Source organism: Bos grunniens, chromosome 7 (genome assembly GCF_055505025.1).
Source record: "Bos grunniens cultivar Pamir isolate PY7600 chromosome 7, Bosgru_T2T1.0, whole genome shotgun sequence".
Taxonomy (NCBI): domain Eukaryota; kingdom Metazoa; phylum Chordata; class Mammalia; order Artiodactyla; family Bovidae; genus Bos; species Bos grunniens.
The window spans coordinates 42,075,359-42,103,165 of NC_141171.1; the positions used below are offsets into that span (position 1 = coordinate 42,075,359).

The following is a 27,807-nucleotide window of genomic DNA, read 5'->3' on the forward strand; positions in this document are numbered from 1 at the left end:
CAGAGGTGATTTTAAATTTTCTAGTAGCAACATTAAAAACATAAAAATAAACAAGTTAAACAAATTTAATCTATGTTATTTAACCAAGTATATGCAAAACATTATCATTTCAGCATTTAGTCAATATAAAAAATCTAATGTAATATGTTGCATATCTGTTGTCTTACTAAACCTTTGATTCTTAATGTTATTTGTACTTTCAGCACAACTTAGTTCAGAAAAGCCATGTTTCAGGTCCTCAACAGCCTCATGTGGCTTGTAGCACCATACTGGAGAGTCCAGTTCTATATGATACCAATAGGAACTTTTGTTCAAATAACCTAGGACTTCATTAAGTGTGGTAAAATATTATTTAAGTAAAATAAGTAAATGTGCATAACTAAATATCAGGCTTAAACAGAAAAGCCCCTCTTTTGGAAGATCATGCCCTCTAGTATCATTTAAATCCATTTTTTTTCACTTATTTTTCTATTAAAATTGTGTATTAGCTATTAATTTCATCTAATTGTTATACAAGCTATTTATGTTATTAATTATTAATTTCTGCTGAAAAAAAGAAAACTAAGCACAACTTGGCTCTAAGTATTTCTGCCTGATTGCCTTTCTTCTAATGATTTATGATTATTTCTAGAGTTCAGAACTTTTGTACTTTTTTTCTTCAAAATGAAGTAATTATTTTCAAATATCCAAGACCTATGAACTAAATACTCAAGTTTTGCAATACAGAAAAATGTCAAGAATAGGGTTAAGTTAGTACTTTGCCTGGAAAATCCCATGGATGGAGGAGCCTGGTAGGCTGCGGTCAGTGGGGTCGCTGAGAGTCGGACATGACTGAGCGACTTCACTTTCACTTTCACTTTTCACTTTCATGCATTGGAGAAGGAAATGGCAACCCACTCCAACGTTCTTGCCTGGAGAATCCCAGGGACGGGGGAGCCTGGTGGCTGCCGGTCTGTGGGGTCACACAGAGTCAGACACGACTGAAGTGACTTAGCAGCAGCAGGTAAAATCAGTTACAGTTATTATCCTTTCATAATCAAAGTGTATAATCTTGATCACTGGTTTTCAAACTGCATTCTCTTGTATACAAGTATATGTTTAGTATACAAGAGAAGTATATGATGGGGATTTTTCACTACTTACATAGCACATTCCATATTTAGTTATACAGCTTTCATTTCTGTTTTTTTTTTTTTTTTTTTAATCATTATGTAAGTTTCAGGAGTACAGCATTATCGTTAAACAGCTGTATACACTGCAGAGTAATCATTGCCATAAATCTAGTTACAATCCATCATCATACAGATGAGATACTTCACTCATTTCACTCTCCCTACAATCTCCCTCCGCTGTAGTAAACAATAATCTCTCTGCTGCATCTATGAGTTTATTTCTGCTTTATTTTGCTTTTTCATGGTGTGTGTGTGTGTTTTAGATTTCATATATGAGTGAAATTATACAATATTTTCTTCCTGTGTGACTTATTCCACATTGCATAATTACCTCAAATTCCATCCTTGTCACAAACGTCAAGATTCATTATTTTTATGATTGAGTAGTGCTTGATTCGGAGAAGGCAATGGCACCCCACTCCAGTACTCTTGCCTGGAAAATCCCATGGACGGAGGAGCCTGGTAGGCTGCAGTCCATGAGGTCCCTAGGAGTCAGACACAACTAAGCGACTTCACTTTCACTTTTCACTTTCATGCATTGGAGGAGGAAATGGCAACCCACTCCAGTGTTCTTGCCTGGAGAATCCCAGGGATGGGGGAGCCTGGTGGGCTGCCGTCTATGGGGTCGCACAGAGTCGGACACGACTGAACCAACTTAGCAGCAGCAGGTTGTTTCTATATCCTGGCTAATGCAAAGAATGCTGCAGTGAACATAAAAGTGTATTACTTTTCCAAATTAGTGTTTTTGTGTTCTTCGATAAATATCCAGAACTGTAATAGATAGGTCATATAGTGGTTCTGTTCTTATTGCTTGCATAATCTCCATAATCTTTCCTATAGTGCATGCATCAATTTACAGTCCTACTAACAACGAACTAGAAAGATTCCTTTTTTTCAACAATGCCTCCAACATTTGTTATTACTTGTCTTTTCCACAATAGTCATTCTAAAAGGTATGAGATAATACCTCATTTTGATTTTGTTTTTTGTTTCCCTAACAGTGGTGTTGAGCAACTGTTAATGTTTGTTGACCATCTGTATGTCCTCTTTGGAAAAATGTCTATTCAGATCTTTTGTTCCTTATAAAATTATTTTTTGTTGTTGTTTGCATGGAGTCATATGAGCTCTTTATATACTGTGAATATTAGCCCCTTAATGGGCTCTTTATTTGGAAATGTATTCTCCCATTCAGTGGGTTGCCTTTTCATTCTGAAGATGATTTCCTTCAATGTGCAGAAACTTTTTCGCTTAATGTAGTCCCATTTGTTTATTTTTGCTTTTGTTTCCTTTGCCTATGGAGTCAGATCCACAAAATAGTGCTACAAGCAGAGTCGGTAACATTATTGCTTGTTTTCTTCTAGGAATTTTATGATTTCAGATTTTGCATTAAAGTTTTTAATCCATTTTGAGTTAATTTCTATATATGGTATAAGATAGTGGTCTAGTCTCATTTGTTTGCATGTAACTGTACAGCTTTCTCAGCCCTGGTTATTGAAAAGGCTCTGATTTTTCTATTGTATGTTCTTTGCTACTTTGTGATAGATTAATTGTCTAAGTATGTCTATGTGTATGTGTGAATTTTTTTTTCTTCTGGGCTTTCCATTCTGTTACATTCATTCATATGAGTATGTCTGTTTCTGTGGCAGGATCATACTATTTTAGTTACTTTGTAGTATACTCTGAAATCAGGGAGTGTGATTCCCCAAGCTTGGTTCTTCTTCCTCAAGATTATTTTAGCTATTTGGGGGTCTTTTATATTTTCATACAATTTTTAGAATTATATGTTCTATTATATGAAATACGACTTGGCATTTTGATAGAAATTACTTTAAGTCTATAGATTGCTTTGAGTAGTATGAACATTTTGACAATATTAATTTTTCCAATTCATGATTACACAATATCTTTTTTCTTTTTCAGTTTTTATCATCAATGTCTTATCATTTCTAATATAAAAGATTTTTACTGCTTAGGTTAAACTTATTCCTATGTATTTTATTCATTTTATTGTGATCACAAGTGAGATTGATTTGGTAATGTATTATTAGTGTATACTGAGAACTTATTAATTTGTTTATTAGTTCTAACAAATTTTTGATGGAGTCTTTAGAATTTTCATCCATGGCAACACATAATCTTTAAATAGTGACAGTTTTTCTCTTCCTTTCCAACTTGGATTCATTTTATTTATTTTTCTTGCTTAGTTGTTGTGGCTAGTCCTTCCAATACTACATTGAATAAAAGTGGTGAGAGAGAGCATCCTTATCCTCTTAATCTTAGGGGAAAAGTTTTCAGCTTTTCACCATTGAATATATTAGCTATGAGTTCCTCATATATGGTCTTTATCATGTTGAAGCACGTTTCCTCTGTACTTATTTTGATGAGGCTTTTTATTATAAATGAATATTGATATGTGATATGATTTCAGTCTTCTAACATTTACCGAGACGTGTTTTGTGACTTTACATGTAATCTATCCTGGAGAATACTCCAAGTATACTTGAGAATAACGTGTATTTTGAAGCTTATGGATGAAATGTTCTATATATCTGTCAAGTCTATATGGACTAATGTATATTTTAAGTTCATTGTTTCCTTATTCATCTTTTTTGTCTCGATTTTTGCACTGATGTAAGTGAGATGTTAAAGTCTACTATTTTTATTGTATTGCTTTTTTTTTTTAATTAATTTTATTGGTTTTGCCATATATCAACATGAATCCGCCACAGGTATACACGTGTTCCCCATCCTGAACCCTCCTCCCCCCTTCCTCCCCGTACCATCCCTCTGGGTCGTCCCAGTGCACCAGCCCCAAGCATCCAGTATCGTGCATCGAACCCGGACTGGCGACTCATTTCATATATGATATTATACATATTTCAATGCCATTCTCCCAAATCATCCCACCCTCTCCCTCTCCCACAGAGTCCAAAAGACTGTTCTATACATCAGTGTCTCTTTTGCTGTCTCGTATGTATTGCTTTTAATCTCCCCTTTTAAGTCCATTAATATTTGCTTTATATATCTTGGTGCCCCATGTTCTGTGAATATATGTTTGTAAATATATTTTCTTACTGGATTTATCCCGTTGCCATTATGTAATGCCTTTGCTTGTCTTCTAATAGTCTTTGTTTTAAAATCTATTTTGTGATATGAGTATAGGTAGACCAACCTTCATGTAATTTCTATTTGCATAAAATGTATTTTTCCATCATTTAACCTTCAGTCTATGTGTGTCCTTATTTCTGAAGTGAGCCTCTTCAAGGTAGCATACAAATGAGCTTTCTTTCTTTTTTTTTTTTTTTTGGATAAGATGTACTTATTTCCATTTTGCTAACTATTTTCTGGCCATTTGTGGCTCCTATCTTTTCTTCTTCTCTTTCTCTCTTCTTTTACATTTTGGTGGTTTTCTTTAGTGTTATGTTTTGATCCTTTTCTCATTCCTTCTTGTGTACTGCCTATAAGTATTTTCCTTGCATTTGTCTTTAGTTTTATATATTAATATAAGATCTTAAGTAAACAGCAGTGTGTTTTATGTTGTTAGCAACTTAACTTTAAATACATTCCAAAGCTTTCTATCTATCCCCTCTATGCTTTACTACTTTTGCTTTTTTTTTTTTTTTTTTGCTTTTAACCTTGCCTTATGCATTTGATCCACTATCTTTATTGTATACTTATATTTTCAATAAAAATTTTACTTTATGTGCTTTCATATTATTAATCAGTGCCATTCTTTCAGTTTCAATAAGTCCTTTTCAATATTTCTTTTTTATTTTTTTTTTGCTTTACTTGTTTTTATATATTTTATTTTATTTTTAACTTTACAATATTGTATTGGTTTTGCCATATATCAACATGAATCCGCCCTTTCAATATTTCTTGTGAGGCCATTTTAGTGGTGGTGAATTCCAGCTTTTGCTTCTCTGTGGTGTGCTTAGTCACTCAGTTGTGTCCAACTCTTTGCAACCCCATAGACGCCTTTCAGGCTTCTCTGTCCATGGGGATTCTCCAGGTAAAAATGCTGAAGTGGATTGCCACTTCCTTATCCAGGGGATTTTCCCAACCCAGGGACTGAACCCAGGAATCCCGCATTGCAAGCAGATTCTTTACTGTCTAAGCCACTAGGGAAGCCCTTTGCTTCTCTGGGAAACTCTTAATATCTCCTTCAGTTCTAAAGGATGAACATGCTGAAAAAATAACTTTTGGTGTGAAGTGTTTTTATTTTCAGCACTTTGAATATGTCAAGCCACTCCCTTCTGACATGTAATATTTCTGCTGAAAAATCTGCTGGTAGCCTTATGAGTTTTCCCTTATACATAGCAAGTTGTTTTTCTCTTGCTGATTTTAGGATTTTCTCTTTATCCTTAAGTCTACTATTTTAATTCTAGTATGTTTTGATGTGTGTCTTTTTGGATTTATTTATTTGGAGGTCTCTGGTCTCCCTGGACCTGGATGTCTGTTTCCTTCCCCATATGAAGGAAATTTTCAGCCATTACTTCTTCAAATATTTTTTCTGGTTCTTTCTCTTATCTTTCAGAGATTTTATATGCAAATATCATTCTGTTTGATGTTGTCCCAAAGGTCTCTTATGGTATCCACTTTTTATTTATTTTTCAGTTTTGCTGCTCCTTCTGGGTGAATCCCATAACTTTGTCTTCCAGCTTCCTGATTTGTTCTTATACATAGTCCAACTCCTGTTGAACTAATCTAATGTTTTTTTTTTAATTCAGTTATAACTTATGTTTAAAATTTTCTATCTCTTTGTTGAAATCTGCTTTCTGTTCATCCATTCTTTTCCTCAGTTTGGTGAACATTTTTATCACCAATACTTTTAATTCTTCAGCATGTAGACTTGTTATCTCTGTTTTATTAGGTCTTTTACTGAGATTTTGTCTATTGCTTAGTTGGCTGTGAGGTCCAGATGGGAGTCATGGGTAGATGGGGCTCTCAGTATGGTATGCATACTAGCGACAGCAGGTTAGATGGAAATGTCCAAAATAATGCTTGCCAGTATATTTTTGAGATTAGTTGTTTGTCAGTTGCTTCATTTGCTATTATTTTCTCCCATTCTGAAGGCTGTCTTTTCACCTTGCTTATAGTTTCCTTTGTTGTGCAGAAGCTTTTAAGTTTAATTAGGTTCCATTTGTTTATTTTTGCTTTTATTTCCAATATTCTGGGAGGTGGGTCATAGAGGATCCTGCTGTGATGTATGTTGGAGGGTGTTTTGCCTATGTTCTCCTCTAGGAGTTTTATAGTTTCTGGTCTTGTGTTTAGATCTTTAATCTATTTTGAGTTTATTTTTGTGTATGGTGTTAGAAAGTGTTCTAGTTTCATTCTTTTACAAGTGGTTGACCAGATTTCCCAGCACCACTTGTTAAAGAGATTGTCTTTAATCCATTGTATATTCTTGCCTCCTTTGTCAAAGATAAGGTGTCCATATGTGCATGGATTTATCTCTGGACTTTCTATTCTGTTCCATTGATCTATATTTCTGTCTTTGTGCCAGTACCATACTGTCTTGATGACTGTGGCTTTGTAGTAAAGCCTGAAGTCAGATAGGTTGATTCCTCCAGTTCCATTCTTCTTTCTCAAGATTGCTTTGGCTATTAGAGGTTTTTTGTATTTCCATACAAACTGTGAAATTATTTGTTCTAACTCTGTGAAGAATACCATTGGCAGCTTGATAGGGATTGCATTGAATCTATAAATTGCTTTGGGTAGTATACTCATTTTCACTATATTGATTCTTCCAATCCATGAACATGGTATATTTCTCCATCTATTAGTGTCCTCTTTGATTTCTTTCACCAATGTTTTATAGTTTTCTATATATAGGTCTTTAGTTTCTTTAGATAGATATATTCCTAAGTATTTTATTCTTTTCATTGCAATGGTGAATGGAATTGTTTCCTTTATTTCTATTAATTAATTTTCCTTAATTTCTATTTTCTCATTATTAGTGTATAGGAATGCAAGGGATTTCTGTGTGTTGATTTTATATACTTTGTTCTTGGTGTTTGATGTCAGAAATAGCCACATTTTAGTTAACTGGTAACATTAACCTTCCATCACATGTTCAGCACCAATGCCTGTATCCTGAGGCTCAATTGCTCTCACATAATAAGAACAGTCAGTGTCATGTGGGAGCCCCAAAAGATTACAAGGGAACAGGACAAGAATTTTTAAAATTCTGCCCCAATCTGGAAAGGGGTTCAGTGTCCTCTCTTCACCGCCCCAGTCTGTGAACGGACCGTGTCTTAATCATTTTTAATATTTTTAGTACCTAGCACATACAATAAATGCTTGCTGAATGAACTAATGAGTATGGCTGAGCAAGAACAGGATGCGTAAGATGAGCCCTGGGTAACCTAGGAAAGTTTAGACTAGATCATGGGCCCATCTAGCATTTTCACATGGAAGGAAGGAAGGAAGAAGCTATTTCCCAAGAAAGAGGAAATGCTTGGAAATGTCCCTACCACCTATGCCACAGGACTTCTGAATCCAGTTAAAGAGAAACACTATGAGACACAAAGGATTTGGATCTGAGGAAATGCAAATTAGCGATATAGGAATTTTATCTTCTCTACACCACAGGATTTTACCTGCTGCATTTTTATTAAAGTAACCCAAAAAAGTGAAAAATAATAATAATAATGCTTGCCAAAAACAGTATTAGCAAGGTAGTCTGAGATCACAAAAACGACTCCCACTGATGTTTTAGTTCCCCAGTAGAATCCCAAATAGTTCCTGTCTGTCTAGTACATGCTTCAAGGTTAGTAATAAAGTTTATGCACATTTCAATCTGGTGTTTTTGGACTGCTTTAGGGTCAAGTCTTCATGCAAATCCTTGAAGAGATTTTCCATCTGCTGTAATTTTACAGCTTTCCTTGATGTATTCCCCATTGTTATTTTAAAATCAAGTGTTTTGGGGGCTTTTCTGTCCTATACAGGGTCCTATAAACACACCTTTGTGATCCTTCTCAATTGTTGACTGCCACTGCTGGGTGATGGTTTCTTCCTTTGCTATGATCATGTATCTGTGTCTACTATCCATCTTGATGCTGTATTTTTACCCTTTGCTTTGGCTATTGTTCCTTTAATTTTTATGTTCCTTTCACAGGGACTTAGTCCACATGTGACTGTAGATTTGCTGTGTCCATGGGAGGAACTATACTGTCCAAAATCTCATTTTTATCTGTTTTATGTATATCCATCTCAATGCAAGTTTGTGCTTGAGCACAAGTAAATAAATAAATATTCTTGAGCCAACAGACATAAAATTGTTTTCTTGTGACCTCAGAGTCAAAAAGTAATAGTAAATTAAGAATATCATCCTTGAATGAATGATGGCATAGTGTGACATAAGCTTTCTGTGGCTGGTCTTCCAAGAAATTGAAAGTTTTCAATTTTTTGAATGATGGTGGGTCTACCTAGGTCCCAAAGGTTAAAAACTAATTTCTTAAGACAATCTATAATTGGAATCAACCTCAGGAAGTATTGGAAATAGTGGACTATAACACAAAGAGATTTGATTAATTTATCTTGATTTTTGTGTGGCCACATCAGGCTTTAAGCAACCCAACATTTACCTTATGTGTCCAACTTTACCTATTATATCCATCTCTCGTTTGTGTATCCCACAGAGTTATGGAGTGGAGCAATTCTTCCATGTATGCGGACTTTGTCCTCTTGGGCTTGTTCAGCAACACACGTTTCCCCTGGCTTCTCTTTGCCCTTATCGTTCTGGTATTTGTCATCTCAGTAGCCAGCAACACAATGATGATCATTCTCATCCACCTGGACTCCCGCCTCCACACTCCCATGTACTTCCTGCTCAGCCAGCTTTCCATCATGGATATCTTGTACATTTCCACCATTGTGCCCAAGATGCTGGTTGACCAAATGGTAGACCAAAGGGCCATTTCCTTTGCAGGATGCACTGCCCAGCACTTTCTCTATTTGACCTTGGCAGGAGCTGAGTTCTTCCTTCTAGGACTCATGTCCTATGACCGCTATGTTGCCATCTGCAATCCTCTGCGCTATCCTGTGCTTATGAACCGCAAAGTCTGCTTGTTGATTGTGGTGGCAGCCTGGCTGGGAGGGTCCATAGATGGCTTCTTACTTACACCAGTCACCATGCAGTTCCCTTTCTGTGCTTCTCGGGAAATAAATCACTTCTTCTGTGAGGTACCTGCTCTTCTGAAGCTCTCCTGTATGGATACATCAGCTTATGAGACAGCCATGTATGTCTGCTGCATCATGATGCTCCTCATTCCTTTCTCTGTCATCTCAGCCTCTTATACAAGGATTCTCATTACTGTTTACAGAATGAATGAGGCGGAAGGGAGAAAAAAGGCAGTGGCCACTTGCTCCTCACACATGGTAGTTGTCAGTCTCTTTTATGGGGCTGCCATGTACACCTATGTGCTACCTCACTCTTACCATACTCCTGAGCAGGACAAGGCTGTGTCTGCCTTCTACACTATCCTTACTCCCTTGCTCAACCCACTTATTTACAGTCTCAGGAACAAAGATGTCACAGGGGCCCTACAGAAAGTTCTGGGAAGGTGCTCATCCTCAGGAAGGTAACCACCTTCCAGAGAAACTGCATTTGCTGCTAGAGGTTTGGAGAAGAGGATATAGGACTTGTCATCTTTGGATTTAAACATTGTCTGCCTGGAAATAGCAGGTCATCCACATGCCAGCAACTGTGAGGCATCCTGGGATTTAGAAAGCCTACAGTAGCATTTTGAAGATTTTCATCATCTTTTGAAACATAAGAGGATTCTACAAAGGTGTTGAATGGAACTGGAATAAAATAGGGGTTTCAGTAGACGGTTCCACCCATACGCTTTCTACAAATTTTGCATCCCACTGAACAGATGTTTGTTTCCTGCCATGGTCAGTCATGGCAAAAGAAATGCTAATCTTCTGCTATTCCTCTAGCTTCTCATCACAGTTTCTTTTTAGACATCATACAAATTGACTACTTCAAAGAATCAATATGTCCAATATTATTTTGATTGTATTCAAATGCTATTTTAATAACTAATTGAATTTTTTACAAATGATGTTTTTAGCCTTCCAAAACATTTAATTCAATCAAGCCAATATTGGCAGTATCATTATTTTAAAAATTGGTGAAGAGACCAGTACCTTTACTTTTTTTCCCATGAAGTTTTGCTAAAATAATCTCAGAATAATGGACCAATGTGCTTTTGAGACTGGTAAACATGGATGGCTTCTACATTTTCTATCCTTCCTAATGATATAATTTAATAGGAACATCCAGGGCAGTTTGAAATCATATCTTTTTCGCTGTATTTAAATTGCCTGATGATCTAATATATTTCATTTGAAAGATTTTCATGCAAAAGAATGGAACTCCTTTGAGAGTTAAATGTTGATTTATTCTTTTAAAAATTAATATATGCTACTCCTTATTTTCTATTTTATAATATTTTAATTTAGTTATAATTATTTTATTTAATAATTTAATTACTTGAATAATTGTGGTTAACCAATAGTCTTCTGAAGTAGAAAATTTTATTTTTCATCATCTTTTTTCTTTTATATGCTTTTCCCTACTTGACCAAACTCCTTCTATTTTGAGTCCTCAGTCTTTCTGTCTTTCTACCTTTATATCTTCAGGTTTGCTCATCTTAGACTTAATTTTCTAAAAAGAAAACATTTTGCATTACTAAAATGAGAATGCAATTATGTGTAAGCTCATTTAAAATTTTATTAATATCAGAGTGGTCTGAATATGTATAAGTCAGCTGAGAATTGACATATGTTTCAGAAAATCCAATGCTTCTACATCTTGGAAAAAAGGAGGAACATATCATTAGAGAACTTTCTAATGCATCTCACTTTTCTATGTTGCATTTCCATGTGGGTGAAAAATAATATTGTTTAGTATACCTAAATGTAAAAATTTGTCCTATTTTCTCTCAATAACACCTATATTATAACCAGAAGTTGGAGTCAACTTTTAAAGACTCCACCATTTTATCTAAATTTCCTAGAAACCTTCAAACTAGTCCTTGGAATTCATTTTCTAACATTTGTGTCATGAAGAGAATGATTCTTGCCAAGATTGGAAATTTTGGCTTTTTATGATATAGGAATAGTGAATATGCTTTACAAATAGCTTCTGGATAGAAAAGATATAGATTAGAAAAATTGCACTCACATTTAAAAAGATGCCTTGGTATTATAACCCTTATTAAACTCTAATTACAGACATGAAATTAGTTTTTTCAACCTCTCTATGTCTGGTTGAACAGATTAATTTAATTTCTTGAAATCCTCTTTTTCAAGGTATTAAATTAGAACATTCTAACTTAATTCTTACCTCAGAGGAATAATTTTAAAAGAACACGATATAACCGGTGCAAAGCAACTTTAGCTTTGGAAGGTGCTATATGCCATGATGTATTATTATAACTGACACAACACTATAGAGAAGAGGCAGTGAAACCTGCTTTCTTCACCCATTTCTATACCAGAAGTGGTCTTGTCTCTTGAATTGTACTTAACATAGAATTTCCTCTTGCAGAGATGAGGTAACAGAGGTGATTAATGTCCCCTAACTCTAACATAAGACCTTTATTAAAACATTCAGAAACTGTTTCAAGGACTGATGTTAGTCTGTCCACAGATAGCTTACAGTGAACAATGTCAGATTTGTGATCTCTGAAGATTTAGCTTCAGGTTCAGGGACCAGGCTTGATCACTCAAGAGCTTTTGTGTAGCAGAGTTTTATTAAAGTGAAAAAGGACAGAAAAAACTTCTGACATAGCCATTAGAAGGGGGATGGAGTGTGCCCCCCTTGCTAGTCTTATCAAGGCCTTATATACTTTTACCAGACTGACTCCCACAACAGACACCTTAAATTAACAAGATTAGAACTAATAATAAAAAGATCTTAACAGACCCACTCTTGAAACAAATGTCTTAAGATAACAAGATTAGTCAGAAGGTTCTTGTTAAAAAGGAGAAACATGTCCTTGAGTAAGATGCATTGTTGTTATATAATCTTTAGTACAGAGTTTAAGGGAAAACATGCTCTTGAGCCATTAGCTCTGGGCTTAAAGAAAAAGCATTTTATTTGACTAAGAGGAAAGAATGTAGAAAAAAAAAAAACATTTATCCTTTTCTCCTCCTTGAGAGCCCCAGGCCCCTTTCTCCTCCTGGAGGATCCTGGACCTCTTCTCCTTGAGGGCCTCTGACTCTTTATCAATCTACCTAAATTAACTCTCTCAAAAACAATGGTCATTGCCTCTAGTGTATCATGAGAGGACAGATATCCTAACTTCACTTCACACTAAATTCTACCTGACTTCAGAAGCTGAAGAAAACAAGCAAGAACACCCTATATGAAGAACGCTTCTTGAAAGAGAACTATATAGCCACCTGTGTAGGGGTTGATCACTTTCTTTTTCCACATGGTAAATTAAAAGGAGCCAGAGAATATTTACTTTTCTTTTGTTAGGTAGTTAGAATAGGCATAGGAGTCCAGAATGGCTGGGCTACAAGACAAGGAAGGGAAAAGCCAGCGAAAATAGAACAAAGGAAGTTCCAAGGACCGGAGTGAGGACCTCAGGTAGAACAAACAGCACTCCTGGCTAGCCCAATTTACATAGGGCAGGCCCAGGGGGTTGGAAAAAACATATAAAAAGAGGAGCCGAAGGGCCGGGGGCCCTCTCTTCTCTTCTCATCTTTGTGTTGGCATGCCCCCACACCTTGAGGGTGTATTTTCCTGCTATTTTCTAAATAAAATTGAGCTGTAACATGGAGCTGTTAACACTGATCTGTTCAAAACCCGAGAACTATAACATGGTCTGTCCAAGAGCTGTGATGCACCACAGGCTTTAATGTCCATTGCTTCAAATTTTTGTCTAGATGAGACAGAACCAAGGACATTACATTTGCCTGACACTTTCCAGCTTAGTGACACTTATAGTTGTCACTCAGACGATATAAACTGAATAAATAAAATAAATGTCACATGTCTTATAATGCATTTGTTTTCAACATCAGTCCAGTTTCTCCCCTATACTGTAGTGTTAGCAAATCCAAGGCATATTTGGACATAGTAGGATCTTCTTTTCTTCAATTTTTGCTTTTTCTCTCCTTTTTTTCCTACAAATTCTTTCTCTTCCTTAATTTATACCTCTCCCTCTTCTATTCCTAACAATTCTTACTTCCCAAACACATTCCTCTTTTTTTTTCTCTCTCCCTTGCTCTTGCACTTTATCTATTCCCAACTTATTGTTTTATTGACTATGCTCCAGCTCTCATTGCTCTTGGTAGTGATGCTGTTCTTCTCTAGTGAATCATGGGATTTTAATTACTATAGATTACTAGGATAGCTAGAGGTTTGGGGATTTCAGGGACTTTTAAAATGGGCTTCTGTAGTGTGCTGGCAATAAAATGAAAGAGAAGATGAGGTTTTAATATAGAGAGAATTTTAATAGAAACTACTTAACATAGATGTGTTTGTCTTGGTTAGATGTATTTAACTGTAGCCAGAAGGTTTGCATAATGGAAAATGTAGACAAATCTAATAGTACTTTCTTAATTGTGTACTCTATAGGCCTCTTTAGTTCTGCTATTTCAACATAATTTTTAGTCTAAGAGTTCAAAAAAGGATACATGTATATGTATTTGATATTACTGAATCACTTTTTTGAATCACTGAAACTAACACAATGTTGTTAATCAACTATGATCCATTATAAAATTAAAATGTAAATAAAAAAAGAAAGTTATAGTCTGGAGAAATTAAAAAGTAAAATAAAATAAATGGATTTTCCCCAGCATTGAGAATCTACTGTTCCACAGTGAGCAAGGTAAATTTAGAGAAAGTTGTTTGCATCTCTAAGCAGAGAAGCAGAGACCTCATTCTCAGCTTATGATTGGGCATTCTTTCTGTCTTACATGTCTGATCCTTCACGTGTGCTCTGGATAAGTTCTGTCATCTGCTTATGACTGCTTCTTTGATATTTGAATCAACAATTTTTTACTTAAAGTATAGACTTGCTGCTCCTGCTACTGCTGCTAAGTCACTTCAGTCGTGTCCAACTCTGTGTGACCCCATAGACGGCAGCCCACCAGGCTCCCCCGTCCCTGGGATTCTCAAGGCAAGAACACTGGAGTGGGTTGCCATTTCCTTCTCCAATGCATGAAAGTGAAAAGTGAAAGTGAAGTCGTTCAGTCGTGTCCGACCCTCAGCGACCCCATGGACTGCAGCCTTCCAGGCTCCTCCGCCCATGGGATTTTCCAGGCAGGAGTACTGGAGTGGGGTGCCATTGCCTTCTCCGAAAGTATAGACTTATATTTTAGTAACTCCCAGTCTTTGTTTAGAGATATCCCAGAGCATCTTCCATAATCTCAAGAGAAATAGAAATACTCTAAACATTATTTTCTTCACTGTCTTATTTGTAAACAATAGATAATATTAAGTCTATTTTGGTTATAGTGAGGGATTATTAAAGATGAAGTAAACATAATAAAATAATGAGAATTAAAAAGGAAAAGAAGGAAACATTACTTGAATTCTGCATCATAGAAAATTTGAGTCTGAAGTAATCTTAGAGATGATTGTGCCAAACCTTTTCATTTAATAGATGGAAAAACAAACCCTGAGAACAGAATCCCCTTCCCAAAGACATATGGGAAATGGTAGAACTGCGGTTTGCAATCGAGGTATCCTTATTCTAGTTTCATGGATATTTAGCATATCCTCTGAGGCTTTGTTTTTAATCATTCTCCCAAGAAGATGGGTGAATTATGTGATTTATGAGTCATTTAGATTAAATATTCTGGCAGCTTTGGAATTTTTCCCACTAGGTCTCTCAGTATCCTCACACTTTTTTCTTCCATGTATGAAGTTCCAGTTAGGGAACCTGATATGTGCCTCTGTCTTTCAAGAACATCAGCAGAGAACTAACTCTTCAGAAATTTAGAAAGAGCTTCCTAAAAATATATTAATTTAGGTCTTATCGTGATAAATACTGGGATTTTTTGTGTCATTAAACAATTATTTATTTAGGACTTAAGCAGTAAATAACTCATTTACTACAAATGGTGGAAAAGAAAATAATGAAGGACAAGAAGAAAGAACTGCTATTCAGCATCTGCTTTGAACAAGGCCCTTAGTTCAGTATTGTATGTTCTATCTTACTTCATTCTCTTTTTTTTAATTTTATTTTATTTTTTAACTTTACAATATTGTATTGGTTTTGCCATATATCAACATGAATCTGCCACAGGTATACACGTGTCCAAGAAGAATTCACTCTAAATGCCAGGTAGCACTTTGGAATGGGGTAGGCAAACAAAATTATCTGAGGTTAAACAAAACATCTAGAATTTAAGAATTACTATCTTAAAATATAGGTCTGTTTCTACCTCTGTATAAGGACTGTTACTGGAAAAGGCTAAAGGAGATAAAGGGTATTAGTAGGAAAAGAGCTAAAAGAGAAAGATGAGCAAGAAAAAAAGAAAGAAAACCTTGATAAGTTACAAAATATCTATCATATATAAATAATTTAGACTCTGATACTTTACCAACAAAAATTGTCATGTTCAGAAGCTGTGTTATTTTCCTTTGTAAACTTGGTAATAATAATAGAAGACCAGCTTGTTATAGCAGCACTTCTCAACCATTTTCCTGACATGGACATCAAAAAAAAAAAAGAAATGGTAGTCATTGGGGTAAATTGAGGTGGTTGTTGACTGCCAAATCAATTTCCTGGTGGCTATACCTGCTCAGGTATTATCAGACCCATTTAGCGTTGGGGACATCAATGCTACTGCTGCTGCTGCTAAGTCGCTTCAGTCGTGTCCGACTCTGTGCAACCCCATGGACAACAGCTCACCAGGTGCCTCTGTCCACAGGATTCTCCAGGCAAGAATACTGGAGTGGGTTGCCATTTCCTTCTCTGGGGACATCAGTACCTGGTTGTAAACCATTGGTGGCTCTGTATTGAGCTACATCACACTGGAAGGAAAAGGATATTCAAATAATTCTATTTCCAAATTAAAGGACTTTTATATTTGTTGATAAGTGATATAAACTATTCTTTAAGAAGCATTAGGTAGTTATTGAATAGCACTCTAAATGGCTGGAAAATTTTATCACATGTGATAAATCTAGTCTTGGTAAATTCAAAAAAATTGAAATCATTCCAAGCATCTTTTCTGACCACAATGCAGTAAGATTAGATCTCAATTACAGAAGAAAAACTGCATGGAGGCTGAACAACACGCTGCTGAATAACCAAAAAATCATGAAAGAAATCAAAATATGCATAGAAATGAATGAAAATGAAAACACAACAACCCAAAACCTGTGGGACACCGTAAAAGCAGTGCCATGGGGAAGATTCATAGCAATACAGGCATACCTTAAGAAACAAGAAAAAAGTCAAATAAATAACCTAACTCTACACCTAAAGCAACTAGAAAAGGGAGAAATGAAGAACTTCAGGGTTAGTAGAAGGAAAGAAGTCTTAAAAATTAGGGCAGAAATAAATGCAAAAGAAACAAAAGAGACCATAGCAAAAATCAACAAAGCCAAAAGCTGGTTCTTTGAGAGGATAAATAAAATTGACAAAACATTAGCCAGACTCATCAAGAAACAAAGGGAGAAAAATCAAATCAATAAAATTAGAAATGAAAATGGAGAGATCACAACAGAAGTTTTAACTTTAGAATGATCTTTACTTTCATCTCTACATTACATGCTTTTTTTATTCTTAAGAGATGCCAGGGTTAGATAAGTAGTTTTATGAAAAAAATCTCAAGAAGTAATTACAACTTTTGCTTTGGAAAAGAATAGACTCTCTGGTAAAAGGATTGGACTTTGGCTGGTCTTCCTCTTATGCACGAGGTGAGCCCAGTAAATATAGATTAATTACTAACCTAGGGATTTCTCCTGCAAGATGCTGAGATCCAATGTTAATTAAACACTTACTTTTGTCTTAGTCCCACCCTCATATCCAAGTATTTTAAAAGGCTGCCATTTCAATGTTGCCTAACTAAGGTCTGGACTCAATTGCTCTGAGGTAAGAGTAAATAATTTCATGGAAACCAAATAGAACATTTCCCATACACTATGATGTTTTCTTTAGGCATCACTCTAAGACTATTAGAAACTATCTTCAGGTTTAAGAAGGATAAATTTGTACATTCAGTTCTCAGAAAAGGGATACTTTAGCATGAAATAGGAAGCATAGGGGAATCTAGTATTAGTTTATGGGTGCTTGAATGAATTTACTAAAGAGAAAAAGGGCATGTAAAAGCTGATGGTTGAAAGATCTAGCTTAGTATTCATGATGAGTAATTTTTAGACTTTAATGTCTAAGATATGTATTACTAATGAAAAGCATGGATTGCCCTCTGAATATTTTTTACTTTTTTTTTTTCTGTCTGAATATTTTTAAGGCAAGAGTTAACCTTTTTGTATGGAAAAAAGTGTGGGTAGAGGTTTTTGCGTCCTTAGAGGGAGATTGAAATATATTGAATTATTTCTCTTTATTATTATTATTATTTTCTAAGCTCCCTTCTCCCTTCCTTACTCCATAGGCATGGTCATATGCTCTCATAGTGCTCAAAAGATAAAATCTATTTTTTTTTAATAGACAAGCAGCATTTCTTAAAGAAATTCCCTTAAAAGATTTTACCATGGTCCTATCAGAGACCACTGGGCTGAATCACTGAAGCAGAATAGGATTGTGTCTACATGTCAGAAACTTAGATCGCATCATGCAATAATGAGCACGTTACATTTAGAGCTACAGGTATCAGCTTTTTATGTTCCTCTGTCATTTCTGGTCTTGTACAGTTGTTCCTTTCCTCTGATTCTTTACTCCCCTATAGCACTAGCAGAGTAGAGAGTAGATGTCCCCTGTGCCTGATTCTTTGATTTCTGTTTACCTCTGCACAAACTGACACCACTACTCAGGATATATCTCTATTAATCAAAATAAGTAGCTGTCCTGGCATCTGACAGCTTTAAATTTAGACCCTTCATACAATATTCCAGGAAGCCAGATGTACTTATTGTTTCCAGTTCAGTCAGTTTTTAGTCGCTCAATTGTGTCCAACTCTTTTAAGACCCCATGGACTGCAGCACTCCAGGCTTCCCTATGCATCACCAACTCCTGGAGCATACTCAAACTCATGTCCATCGAGTCGGTGGTCACATCCAGCCATCTCAAATCTTGTTGTCCCCTTCTCCTTCTGCCGTCAATCTCTCCCAGCATCAGGGTATACCCTTAACAGTGTGCTTTAGGTAACTTGGCACCTGGTATTAGAACTAACACTTTATGATTAAATATATGTACATATTTAAATCTTCTGTACCTTATGATGTTTTGACATCTTAACATTTCTAGCTGTGGAGAGACTGCCCCTCCCTGGACTAGTCAGTTATTAGAGATAGCACAAGTCTTAGAATGTCTTTGATATGAAAACTAAACTATCTGGAATCAGACCTTCTCCCTGTCAATTGTACATACAGTGAATCAGAAAGGATTGGTCCAAGACCTCCTTATCTTCGGTAATCCTTCTCCCTGATCTCACTTGAAGGTCTATTTTTACAAGATGTTGCAAGGATCTGAATTGTGTCCAGACTTCTGTGGCTTCTCTCAGAATAATTTCAGTCTTATTGTCCTGAAATGTTCAGGTTCTACCAGCTAGCACCTTGCACAGGAACCCTCTTTCATTTCCTTACCTTTACTTTCCACATGGCATATCAGAGAAAAAAATCAAAGCCTCTTGCAGAACTTACCCATCCTTTCCCATGGCAGAGATCCAGAGTCTCCATTCACAGTGCTCTTCTTACTTTGGCTGGATCTTCCCATACCCTGCTGCTGCAGCTGCTGCTGCTGCTAAGTCACTTCAGTCGTGTCTGACTCTGTGTGACCCCAGAGACGGCAGCCCACCAGGCTCCCCCGTCCCTGGGATTCTCCAGGCAAGAACACTGGAGCGGGTTGCCATTTCCTTCTCCAATGCATGAAAGTGAAAAGTGAAAGTGAAGTCGCTCAGTTGTGTCCAACTCTTAGCAACCCCATGGACTGCAGCCTACCAGGCCCATACCTTAGCCTCTGCCATACCAGGTGGTTATGGAACTATACTAGGTGATGTTATGTCAGTTCTGGAGGTGGGGCATTCTCTGTCTTGAACAACAGAAAAGCCTGAACCTGGGGCCATGCAGATACAAGGTTTCATTTTTTTCTTCTAATTTTTAGAAGGATTGTAATTAAAGAAGGAAATGGTAGAAAACTTGAGACTAGGGAATAATGATGATAGTGGTAGAAAGGTTACCTAACGGGGAATGTAATCCAGTATCTAGTATGTGTAAACCAAATCACACATTACATTAAACAGTAGTCAATAGCGTTAACACTAATGTTAAAATTAGATACTGGGAACTGATGCAAATAGATTACATCATGACATGTCATTGTGCTCATAGTGTAGATGTTGCCATGTCAAACATTCCACAGTACAATGTTAACTACATATTTTGATCGTGTGTCACATTAGTTTTTTATATTTGATTCACTGACAAAAGTAACACATACACCTTTGTGCTAAGCCTCTTAGTATGCTATTCCTCTAACAGGATCTCTTCCCTACTCTTAAATATTCTCTCTCTTACACACACATACACACACACTCACATATACACAGAGAAGCAGCTTGGATCCAAATTGAGGTTCTTTTATTCACTGAAACTCTGATTGTTTTAGAAATAAAGTTAGTTTACAACATATCCTTGTCCTCCTTCAGTTTTATTAATATATTTTAACATTCTGGGATCTACTCTAAGAAAGGATCTGGAGTTTGAAGAAGTTGCGTTCCTTAATCAAAGATTTCTGAGGCAATGAGAATGATTTACTATTTTTCATATTCTGTAGACTCCAGTCTGAGTGTATGTGTGAAATAAATTTCTCTGACCCATATTTTGATTGCAAAGCAAGTTTTCCTTAGGCAATTTTCAGATTATTTGGCTATCTCAGTTTTTCAGTGTATTTTCAAAGTGATGATTAGGAGTGGATTTGATACTGTCAGTAGTGCACATAAAATCTACAATGTGCTTAAGTGAAAAAAAGGATTGTTGATCAAGATAAAGTTATTGTCTACCAGCATGAATATTTTTATCCCAACCAGTTATTGCAGAGCTCCATAAACACAGTTTTAATTCTAACATCTTAAATTTAATTTCTGTGTCTATGATTCAGAGCTGTGGCTTTCACAAGTAAATCTTTCACATATTTAAAAAGGCAGAAGTAGCTGACTTTTATCAAACTTATTGAAAGCTGATATTTGATATTTAGGTAAGGTTTATGCTGGTTTACCCAAGCATTTGTTTTTCTCCTTCTCAATTGAAAAGGTATATTAAAGTTTCAACACAGACCAACATAAAATTGCTTTTTACTTTCTTCCTCTGGAATTTTGCTCATTTACCTAGTCTATAATGTAATTACATCTTTAATAAACACTCAGAAAAAGTCCCAGTATTGTTCCTAATAGTTCTGCTTCAGCATAAAGATTAATTCATTCTTAATACCTCAAAGACTATATATTTATTTAAAAATCCAGATAAAGTATTAGTAACTAATATATTTTATTGAAATATACTTCTTCAGTAATTCTGTCACTAAAATGAAGAGATGTACACTGCAGAAATGTACACTATAAAACAATGGTAATAATAAACTCATTCCTCCATGTTCCTGAATATATCTAAGAAGTGCGCTTTTACATCTCTCAAGAATAAAAGATGCAAGAGTTCATTCCATCTAGTTCAACTGAGTTTTTCCCCTCTAAATTCAGGAATCTCATTTCCATCTAGAGTTGCCTTTACTTATAAACATAGAGGATAGATAACAATGTAGAAATATAATTGTTAAGGAATTAAAAATGAAAAACAAATCAAGTAGTAATGGATTCCTATGACAATATAAAATTTTCATAATTTCAGAATGTCAGAAAAACTGTTAATGTTTGGCTGAACAATAATTAAAAAGTTGCTTAGGTCACTATGAAATGATATGAGGCCATTCTAAGTGATAAAATCTCAGTCCACTCAGTGGTGTCAATCAGAAAGATCACAGTGTTGAAGAACCCAAAGCCTTGCTTGTAGAATACATTTAAGGTGATACTCATTTGAGATTTATGACCCTATATTATTCTGTGAGAAAAAAATGGATCCAAATACTTAAAATGACCTGTGCCTAAAATATGAACTTCCTTGGCAGAAAAACATCTAACCATAGGCCACAGATATTGACCATTAATTAAAGTTTGTAGTATTGCCTTGTTAATTCCTGATCAAAGCAGCTTAATTATAACAACAGCCAAATTATGTAAATTTATTGGCTTCATGCTTATTTTTTATAAGTTTATGAAATCACAAATGGATGTGCATGATGTTAACAATGCAATATTAAATGGCAGAGTGCAATTTAAATTTAATCTACCCATACATATTGATTGCAAGGCAATATGAAGGGTAAGGCACAGTTATCAAACTGGAGAAATTTTTATTCTAAAATAAGATTATAAAATATATACAGAAGATAGTTCAAAATAAAAATAAAGAAAAATTTGAAAATGATACTGTATAAATTATTACATTTATATCTTATATCAGCCTACAGAGATATAGACCTATGATAACTTTTCACAAGTGATGAAATTGAGTTAGTTTATAGATTAATTTTTCTGTCCAATGGTCAGTCAGTTCAGTTGCTCAGTCGTGTCCGACTCTTTGCAACCCCATGAATCGCAGCACTCCAGGCCTCCCTGTCCATCACCAACTCCCAGAGTTCACTTAGACTCACGTCCATTGAGTCAGTGATGCCATCCAGCCAGCTCATCCTCTGTCATCCCCTTCTCCTCCTGCCCCCAATCTCTCCCAGCATCAGAGTCTTTTCCAGTGAGTCAACTCTTTGCATGAGGTAGCCAAAGCACTGGTTTCAGCTTTAGCATCATTCCTTCCAAAGAAATCCCAGGGCTAATCTCCTTCAGAATGGACTGGTTGGAAATACCAAGACAGATTCAATATGATTCTGAACTGATGTTCTTTCCTTTATCTCACTCTGCTTCTGACATACTATCCATGGTAGGCCCTCCCTAAATTTTGGATTATTAATTAACCTAACAACTTCCTGTCTTTGCAGTTCTAGGAGCTATTATGTGCTGTAAACATGGAGACGGTTCTTCAAAATTCCACTGACTTCATCCTCTTGGGCCTCATCACACATCCCACATTCCCTGGGTTTATCTTTGCAGTGGTCTTCTCCATCTTTCTGGTGGCTGTAACAGCCAACATGGTCATGATTCTGCTCATTCACACAGACTCCCACCTCCACACGCCCATGTACTTCCTGCTTAGCCAACTGTCCATCATGGACACTGTCTACATCTGCATCACTGTCCCCAAGATGTTGCAAGATCTCTTGTCCAAGGAAAAGACCATCTCCTTCCTGGGCTGTGCACTTCAGATCTTCCTCTACCTGACCCTGATTGGAGGGGAATTCTTCTTGCTGGGCCTTATGGCCTATGACAGGTATGTGGCTGTGTGCAACCCTCTTCGATATCCTCTCCTCATGAACCGCAGGATTTGCTTGTTTATGGTGGTGGGTTCCTGGGTTGGTGGCTCCTTGGATGGGTTCATGCTGACTCCCTTTACCATGAGCTTCCCTTACTGTGGGTCCCGAGAGATCAATCACTTTTTCTGTGAGATCCCAGCAGTACTGAAGCTGTCTTGTATTGACACATCACTCTACCAGACCCTGATGTATGCCTGCTGTGTGCTGATGCTGCTCATCCCTATATCCATCATCTCTGTTTCCTACACACGCATCCTGCTCACAGTGCATCAGATGAACTCTGCTGAGGGCCGGCGCAAAGCCTTTGCTACCTGTTCATCCCATATTGTGGTGGTGATCATTTTCTATGGAGCAGCCTTCTACACCAATGTGCTGCCCCAATCATATCACACACCAGAGAAAGACAAGGTTGTATCTGCCTTCTACACCATACTCACTCCAATGCTCAACCCACTCATCTACAGCTTGAGAAATAAAGATGTGGCTACAGCTCTAAGAAGAATACAGGGGAGATGTACATACTCCCAGAAAGTCAGAGCAGGGGATGTGTCCAAGAAGTACTAGAAGGATCTGGGTACAAACTTTCTTGGTACTGTGGCTACTGGCACACAGTAATTCTAGAAAATATATTGTTGGTTCTGAAAAATATTCACTATCATTTTCACAATCCTGGATTATATCAGGCAAAATAATTCTTTTGACACCAACACTTAAGAACTGTAGCTGAACACAGCCAGTATCTCAGCAACAGCCAACTCACTTGTCTGGATTAACTGACAGACATCTCTCAGAAAGCATTTTCTTCTGGTAGCATTATAAATCCAATTCCAGTCAGTCCAAACATCCCTTTGAAAGTCCTGAATGGATATTTTTATGTTACATATTTTCATGTGCCTTTTGTGTCTGTATTTCTGACAAACTTTTGAATAGAAAATGCGAGGAATAATTTTCATGTCCTTGTTGATTTAAAGTCAAATGTTCAATACAAATTAAATATTTTCTGATGACTATAGTCTATGTAGCACCTCCATTTAGAAAACTTTTGTAAGGATAATTCAGTTGGGTTTGGGGTTCAGTATTCTTTGTTATCTTTTATAAATGTCTGTGTTCTCTAATCTCTAAATTTAAACTGTTATCATAATTTTATTCATGTAGAGTTCATTATGTGTCTGGAAATCACTAACTATTTACTGATTGATTAGATTTGACTTCTATTATTATTAAGATAGATATTGCTACAATCCTTTAGTAACTTCCATTTATTGCCTAATAAAATGACTTATGAAACAAAACATGAATAAATCAAGACCTTTTGTTAGTTAAATCAGCTCCCTTGGTCAATTTTCCTATTGTAAAAGTTTTCATCTAGTAGACTGGTAATATTTTTTCTATTAATTATCTTTTGGTTATTTGAGAAGCTTTAATAGATACAGGATCCTGATACAACAGAATGTTTATTTAAAAAGAGCACACTCACTAAGGACTGTCCGTCCATTTACCTACTTAATTTTAACTTCCTTCTTATGTGTAAGGCACTAAAATATGACAAATAAATTTTTATTCACCTAGTGTTTATTTTGTTTTGCAATCAAAAGCTTAGAATGTGCTGGGATCATTTTTGGGTGATTTTGTAATTGACAAAGATTAAGAATAGGTTACTGTATGTCCTTGTAGTGCCAGTGCAAAGTGAAAACTGTATCCTTCATAGATGTTCATGTAAGTAAATCTCATCCTCACTAATATGCTAATCCAGGGTTCATTTTGCCTTGGAAGATTCCCCCAAATTTGATCTTATGCTGAAACAAACAAACAAATAGAAAAGAGATGGAAAAATGGCTTAGATGGATGAATCTCTTCAAGTAGAGAAACTAATAAAACACTAATGAAAGAAATCAAAGATGATACAGATGAACAAATTACCATATTCTTGGATTGAAAGAATCAATATATTGAATATGACTTCAGTTCAGTTCAGTCACTCAGTCGTGTCCGACTCTTTGTGACTCCATCAATTGCAGCACACCAGGCCTCCCTGTCCATCACCAACTCCTGGAATTCATTCAAACTCACATCCGTCAAGTTGGTGATGCCATCCAGCCATCTCATCCTCTCTCATCCCCTTCTCCTCCTGCCCCCAATCCCTCCCAGCATCACAGTCTTTTCCAATGAGTCAACTCTTCGCATGAGGTGCCCAAAGGTTTGGAGTTTCAGTCATAGCATCATTCCTTCCAAAGAACACCCAGGACTGATCTCCTCTAGAATGGACTGGTTGGATCTCCTTGCAGTCCAAGGGACTCTCAAGAGTCTTCTCCAACACCACAGTTCAAAAGCATCAATTCTTCGGCTCAGCTTTCTTCACAGTTCAACTCTCACATCCATACATGACCAAAGGAAAAACCATAGCCTTGACTAGACAGACCTTTGTTGACAAAGTATTGCCTCTGCTTTTCAATACGAATATGAATATTTTATTAATTCTTGAGAAGCCACTCTCCAGCCAACCACCCTATGAAGCAAGCTAGATGGATCTTGTCTGTGTTTCAGTGGTATGATCATTTAGTAAACATCTTTATGCCAGGTCTTGAAAATGTAGTTCACACTGAGGCTCTAACAATATGTATTCAAAAAGCTTTAAAATGATAGCAATGTTATATCCCTCCTAAACAATGAAATGACTCAATGAAAAAAGCTGTTCTACAAAATAAGATGAGCTTGATTGACTTATAAAGCAAAACACGTCACTTACCAGTAAAGTCAGATTGGCTTGCTTAACACTAAAACCAAGCTACCTTGCTTAGCAGAAATACATGTGACAGAAGCACAAGACATGCCCCTAAAAAACAAAACAATGGTGTCATGAGACCCACATCCTTCCCTGTGAGTTCAGTGAGTTAATAACTCCTAAAACATACTTTTTGGCCCCAACGACATGTTCTTTGCACAATACCACCACCACCACCACCACCCCCTCCCCCCCCAAAAAAAAAAAAACAATAGTAGAGAATAAAGCCTAAAACTTGCCCAGTGGTGTCATCAAGTAATTACCCCCCAAGCATGCTCTGTGCACACAAAAAACAATCATTTATGGAAAGGTGACTTTTCAGAATGAAAGACCCTCATTGTACTGAGACCTGAAAATATTTTTTGAAAGTGCTGTGACAGTCCTGACCTGACCATATAGGGATAAGTAAACTTCTCTGCCTTATTTGGGAGAGGGAGATGGAAATATGACATCTACTCAAGAAAGACAAAGGAGATCTTCTCCCCCTCCCCTCTCTTTCTTTGATTATAAAAATATAACCCACTGAGTGCTGGGGGCAGTGCAACTTTTGCCTGCCTATTTGTTAACCTTACAAGCATCTCATTCTAATAAATCACTCCTTATTTATCACTTTGCCTCTCACTAAATTCCATTCCACTGTTGAAACATAAAGGCCTGTGATGCTGGAACTCTTCAGAGTCCTGGAAATGACACCTAACAATTTCACCATAAGCGTCCACATGAAAAATCTCCCAAATGTCAGACCATAATTCCTTTCCCCATAGTTCTTTGGAGTGAATTTTCCAGTTATTCTTAACCCATAGGGGTAGCCAAGTGGCCAATTCATTGTTTTCTGACCAATAATATATATATGTATATATATGGCATTCAGTTAAATTTTATTGTTTTAGAACCTGATATGCTACTTATAATTCATCAAAATGGCCACTATTAATATAATTCTTTATAACTTCTGGAAATTTCCTACTCCAGAAATCCAAGAGCACTCTTTTGTCTTGTTTTTGCCATAAGCTCCAATTAGCATATAGATAGATACATTTAATTTTATGTCTCCTGGCTGTAGCTCAGAGGGTATTTGATCTCTATTCAAAGATAGATTACTGAGATAAACCTTAAAATAACTCAATCAAAATTTTAGCAATAAAACATGACAGCAAAGAAGTAAACCTGGGAAGCAAGTCTTAGTTAACATACATTTCAATTAACAAAACTAGAATGTACTATTCAGTGAAACATAATTTGTATTTACTTTTTTTTCTGTGTATGTGATGGCATTAACCCTGAAGCCAGGGAAAGCTTTATCCTATCAAATAAAAAATGACTTTTGTGAGGGAGCAAGGGTTTCCCAGGTGGCATTAGTGGTAAAGAATCCACCTGCCAATGAAGGAAACATAAGAGACTCAGTTTCGATCCCTGAGTTGGGAAGGTCCCCTGGAGGAGGGCATAGCAATCCACTCCAGTATTCTTGCCTGGAGAATCCCCATGGACAGAAGAGCCTGTCGAGCTACAGTCCATGGGGGTCACAAAGAGTCAGACATGACTGAAGCAACTGAGTGCACAGGAAAAAGCCAAGCAGCCTTCTTGGATTTCCCATAGCCCTGCCTTTTTGATTTTCAACTATTGTTTATCCATCTTTAAATCCTTGATTTAGGAGTAGACTGTTGCCATTGTCCTAAGAATATCAGGATAGTGAAAGTTTGATAATCAGGGGTTAATTTTTCTGTACAAGCAGAATGACCTTTACCTATCTGTACAATCTTCATAGATCATTGTGAAATAATATTTATTTACTTTACCAAAGTAGCAAAGGCTTTTTAAAAACAAGTATAAAGGCAAAGAAATTCACATATCAGTCTGTTATCAAAATGTACATCCCAACAAAACTTTGCTCTCTTAACCAAGAGAAAAAAAACAAATTCCAGTCTGATATACAACATAAATTATCTTACAGAACTTCCCATGTACCTTTAACATACCAAATAACCTAATTAGTCCAGTATTTTTCTTTGGGATGCTTCAGGGACCCTCTGAAGCACTACAAAGTTAGCTAGAAGTCAAAAGAGCTTCATTAGAATTTGATTTTAGGAGGCTCTGTCAAAAAAAAAAAAAAAAAAAACAAAGAGTTTAGAATACTCCGTCAGATAAAATTATAGGTTACTATGAAACAACAGTTATTCAGTCAGCCAAAGAGATAATAAAAGATTTCAAAGGCAAATAC

General features: G+C 36.2%; 2 protein-coding genes across 2 annotated transcripts; both read left to right on the forward strand.

Moving 5' to 3' along the window:
• The first annotated feature begins 8,819 nt into the window (after positions 1–8,819).
• Positions 8,820–9,761, forward strand: LOC147369230 (olfactory receptor 2T27). The gene has a single exon (XM_086413502.1). It carries the CDS (start codon positions 8,820–8,822, stop codon positions 9,759–9,761), a length of 942 nt encoding a protein of 313 aa, XP_086269628.1.
• A 12,626-nt stretch (positions 9,762–22,387) lies between these two features.
• On the forward strand, positions 22,388–23,371 carry LOC147369231 (olfactory receptor 2T2). Its single transcript, XM_086413503.1, has one exon. It carries the CDS (start codon positions 22,403–22,405, stop codon positions 23,369–23,371), a length of 969 nt encoding a protein of 322 aa, XP_086269629.1. The 5' UTR covers positions 22,388–22,402.
• Positions 23,372–27,807: the final 4,436 nt, after the last annotated feature.

What these genes read in the sequence shown, in the direction of transcription:
- LOC147369230 (XM_086413502.1), top strand. Translation starts at nt 8,820, where the DNA reads ATGGAGTGGAGCAATTCTTCCATGTATGCGGACTTTGTCCTCTTGGGC.
- LOC147369231 (XM_086413503.1), top strand. Translation starts at nt 22,403, where the DNA reads ATGGAGACGGTTCTTCAAAATTCCACTGACTTCATCCTCTTGGGCCTC.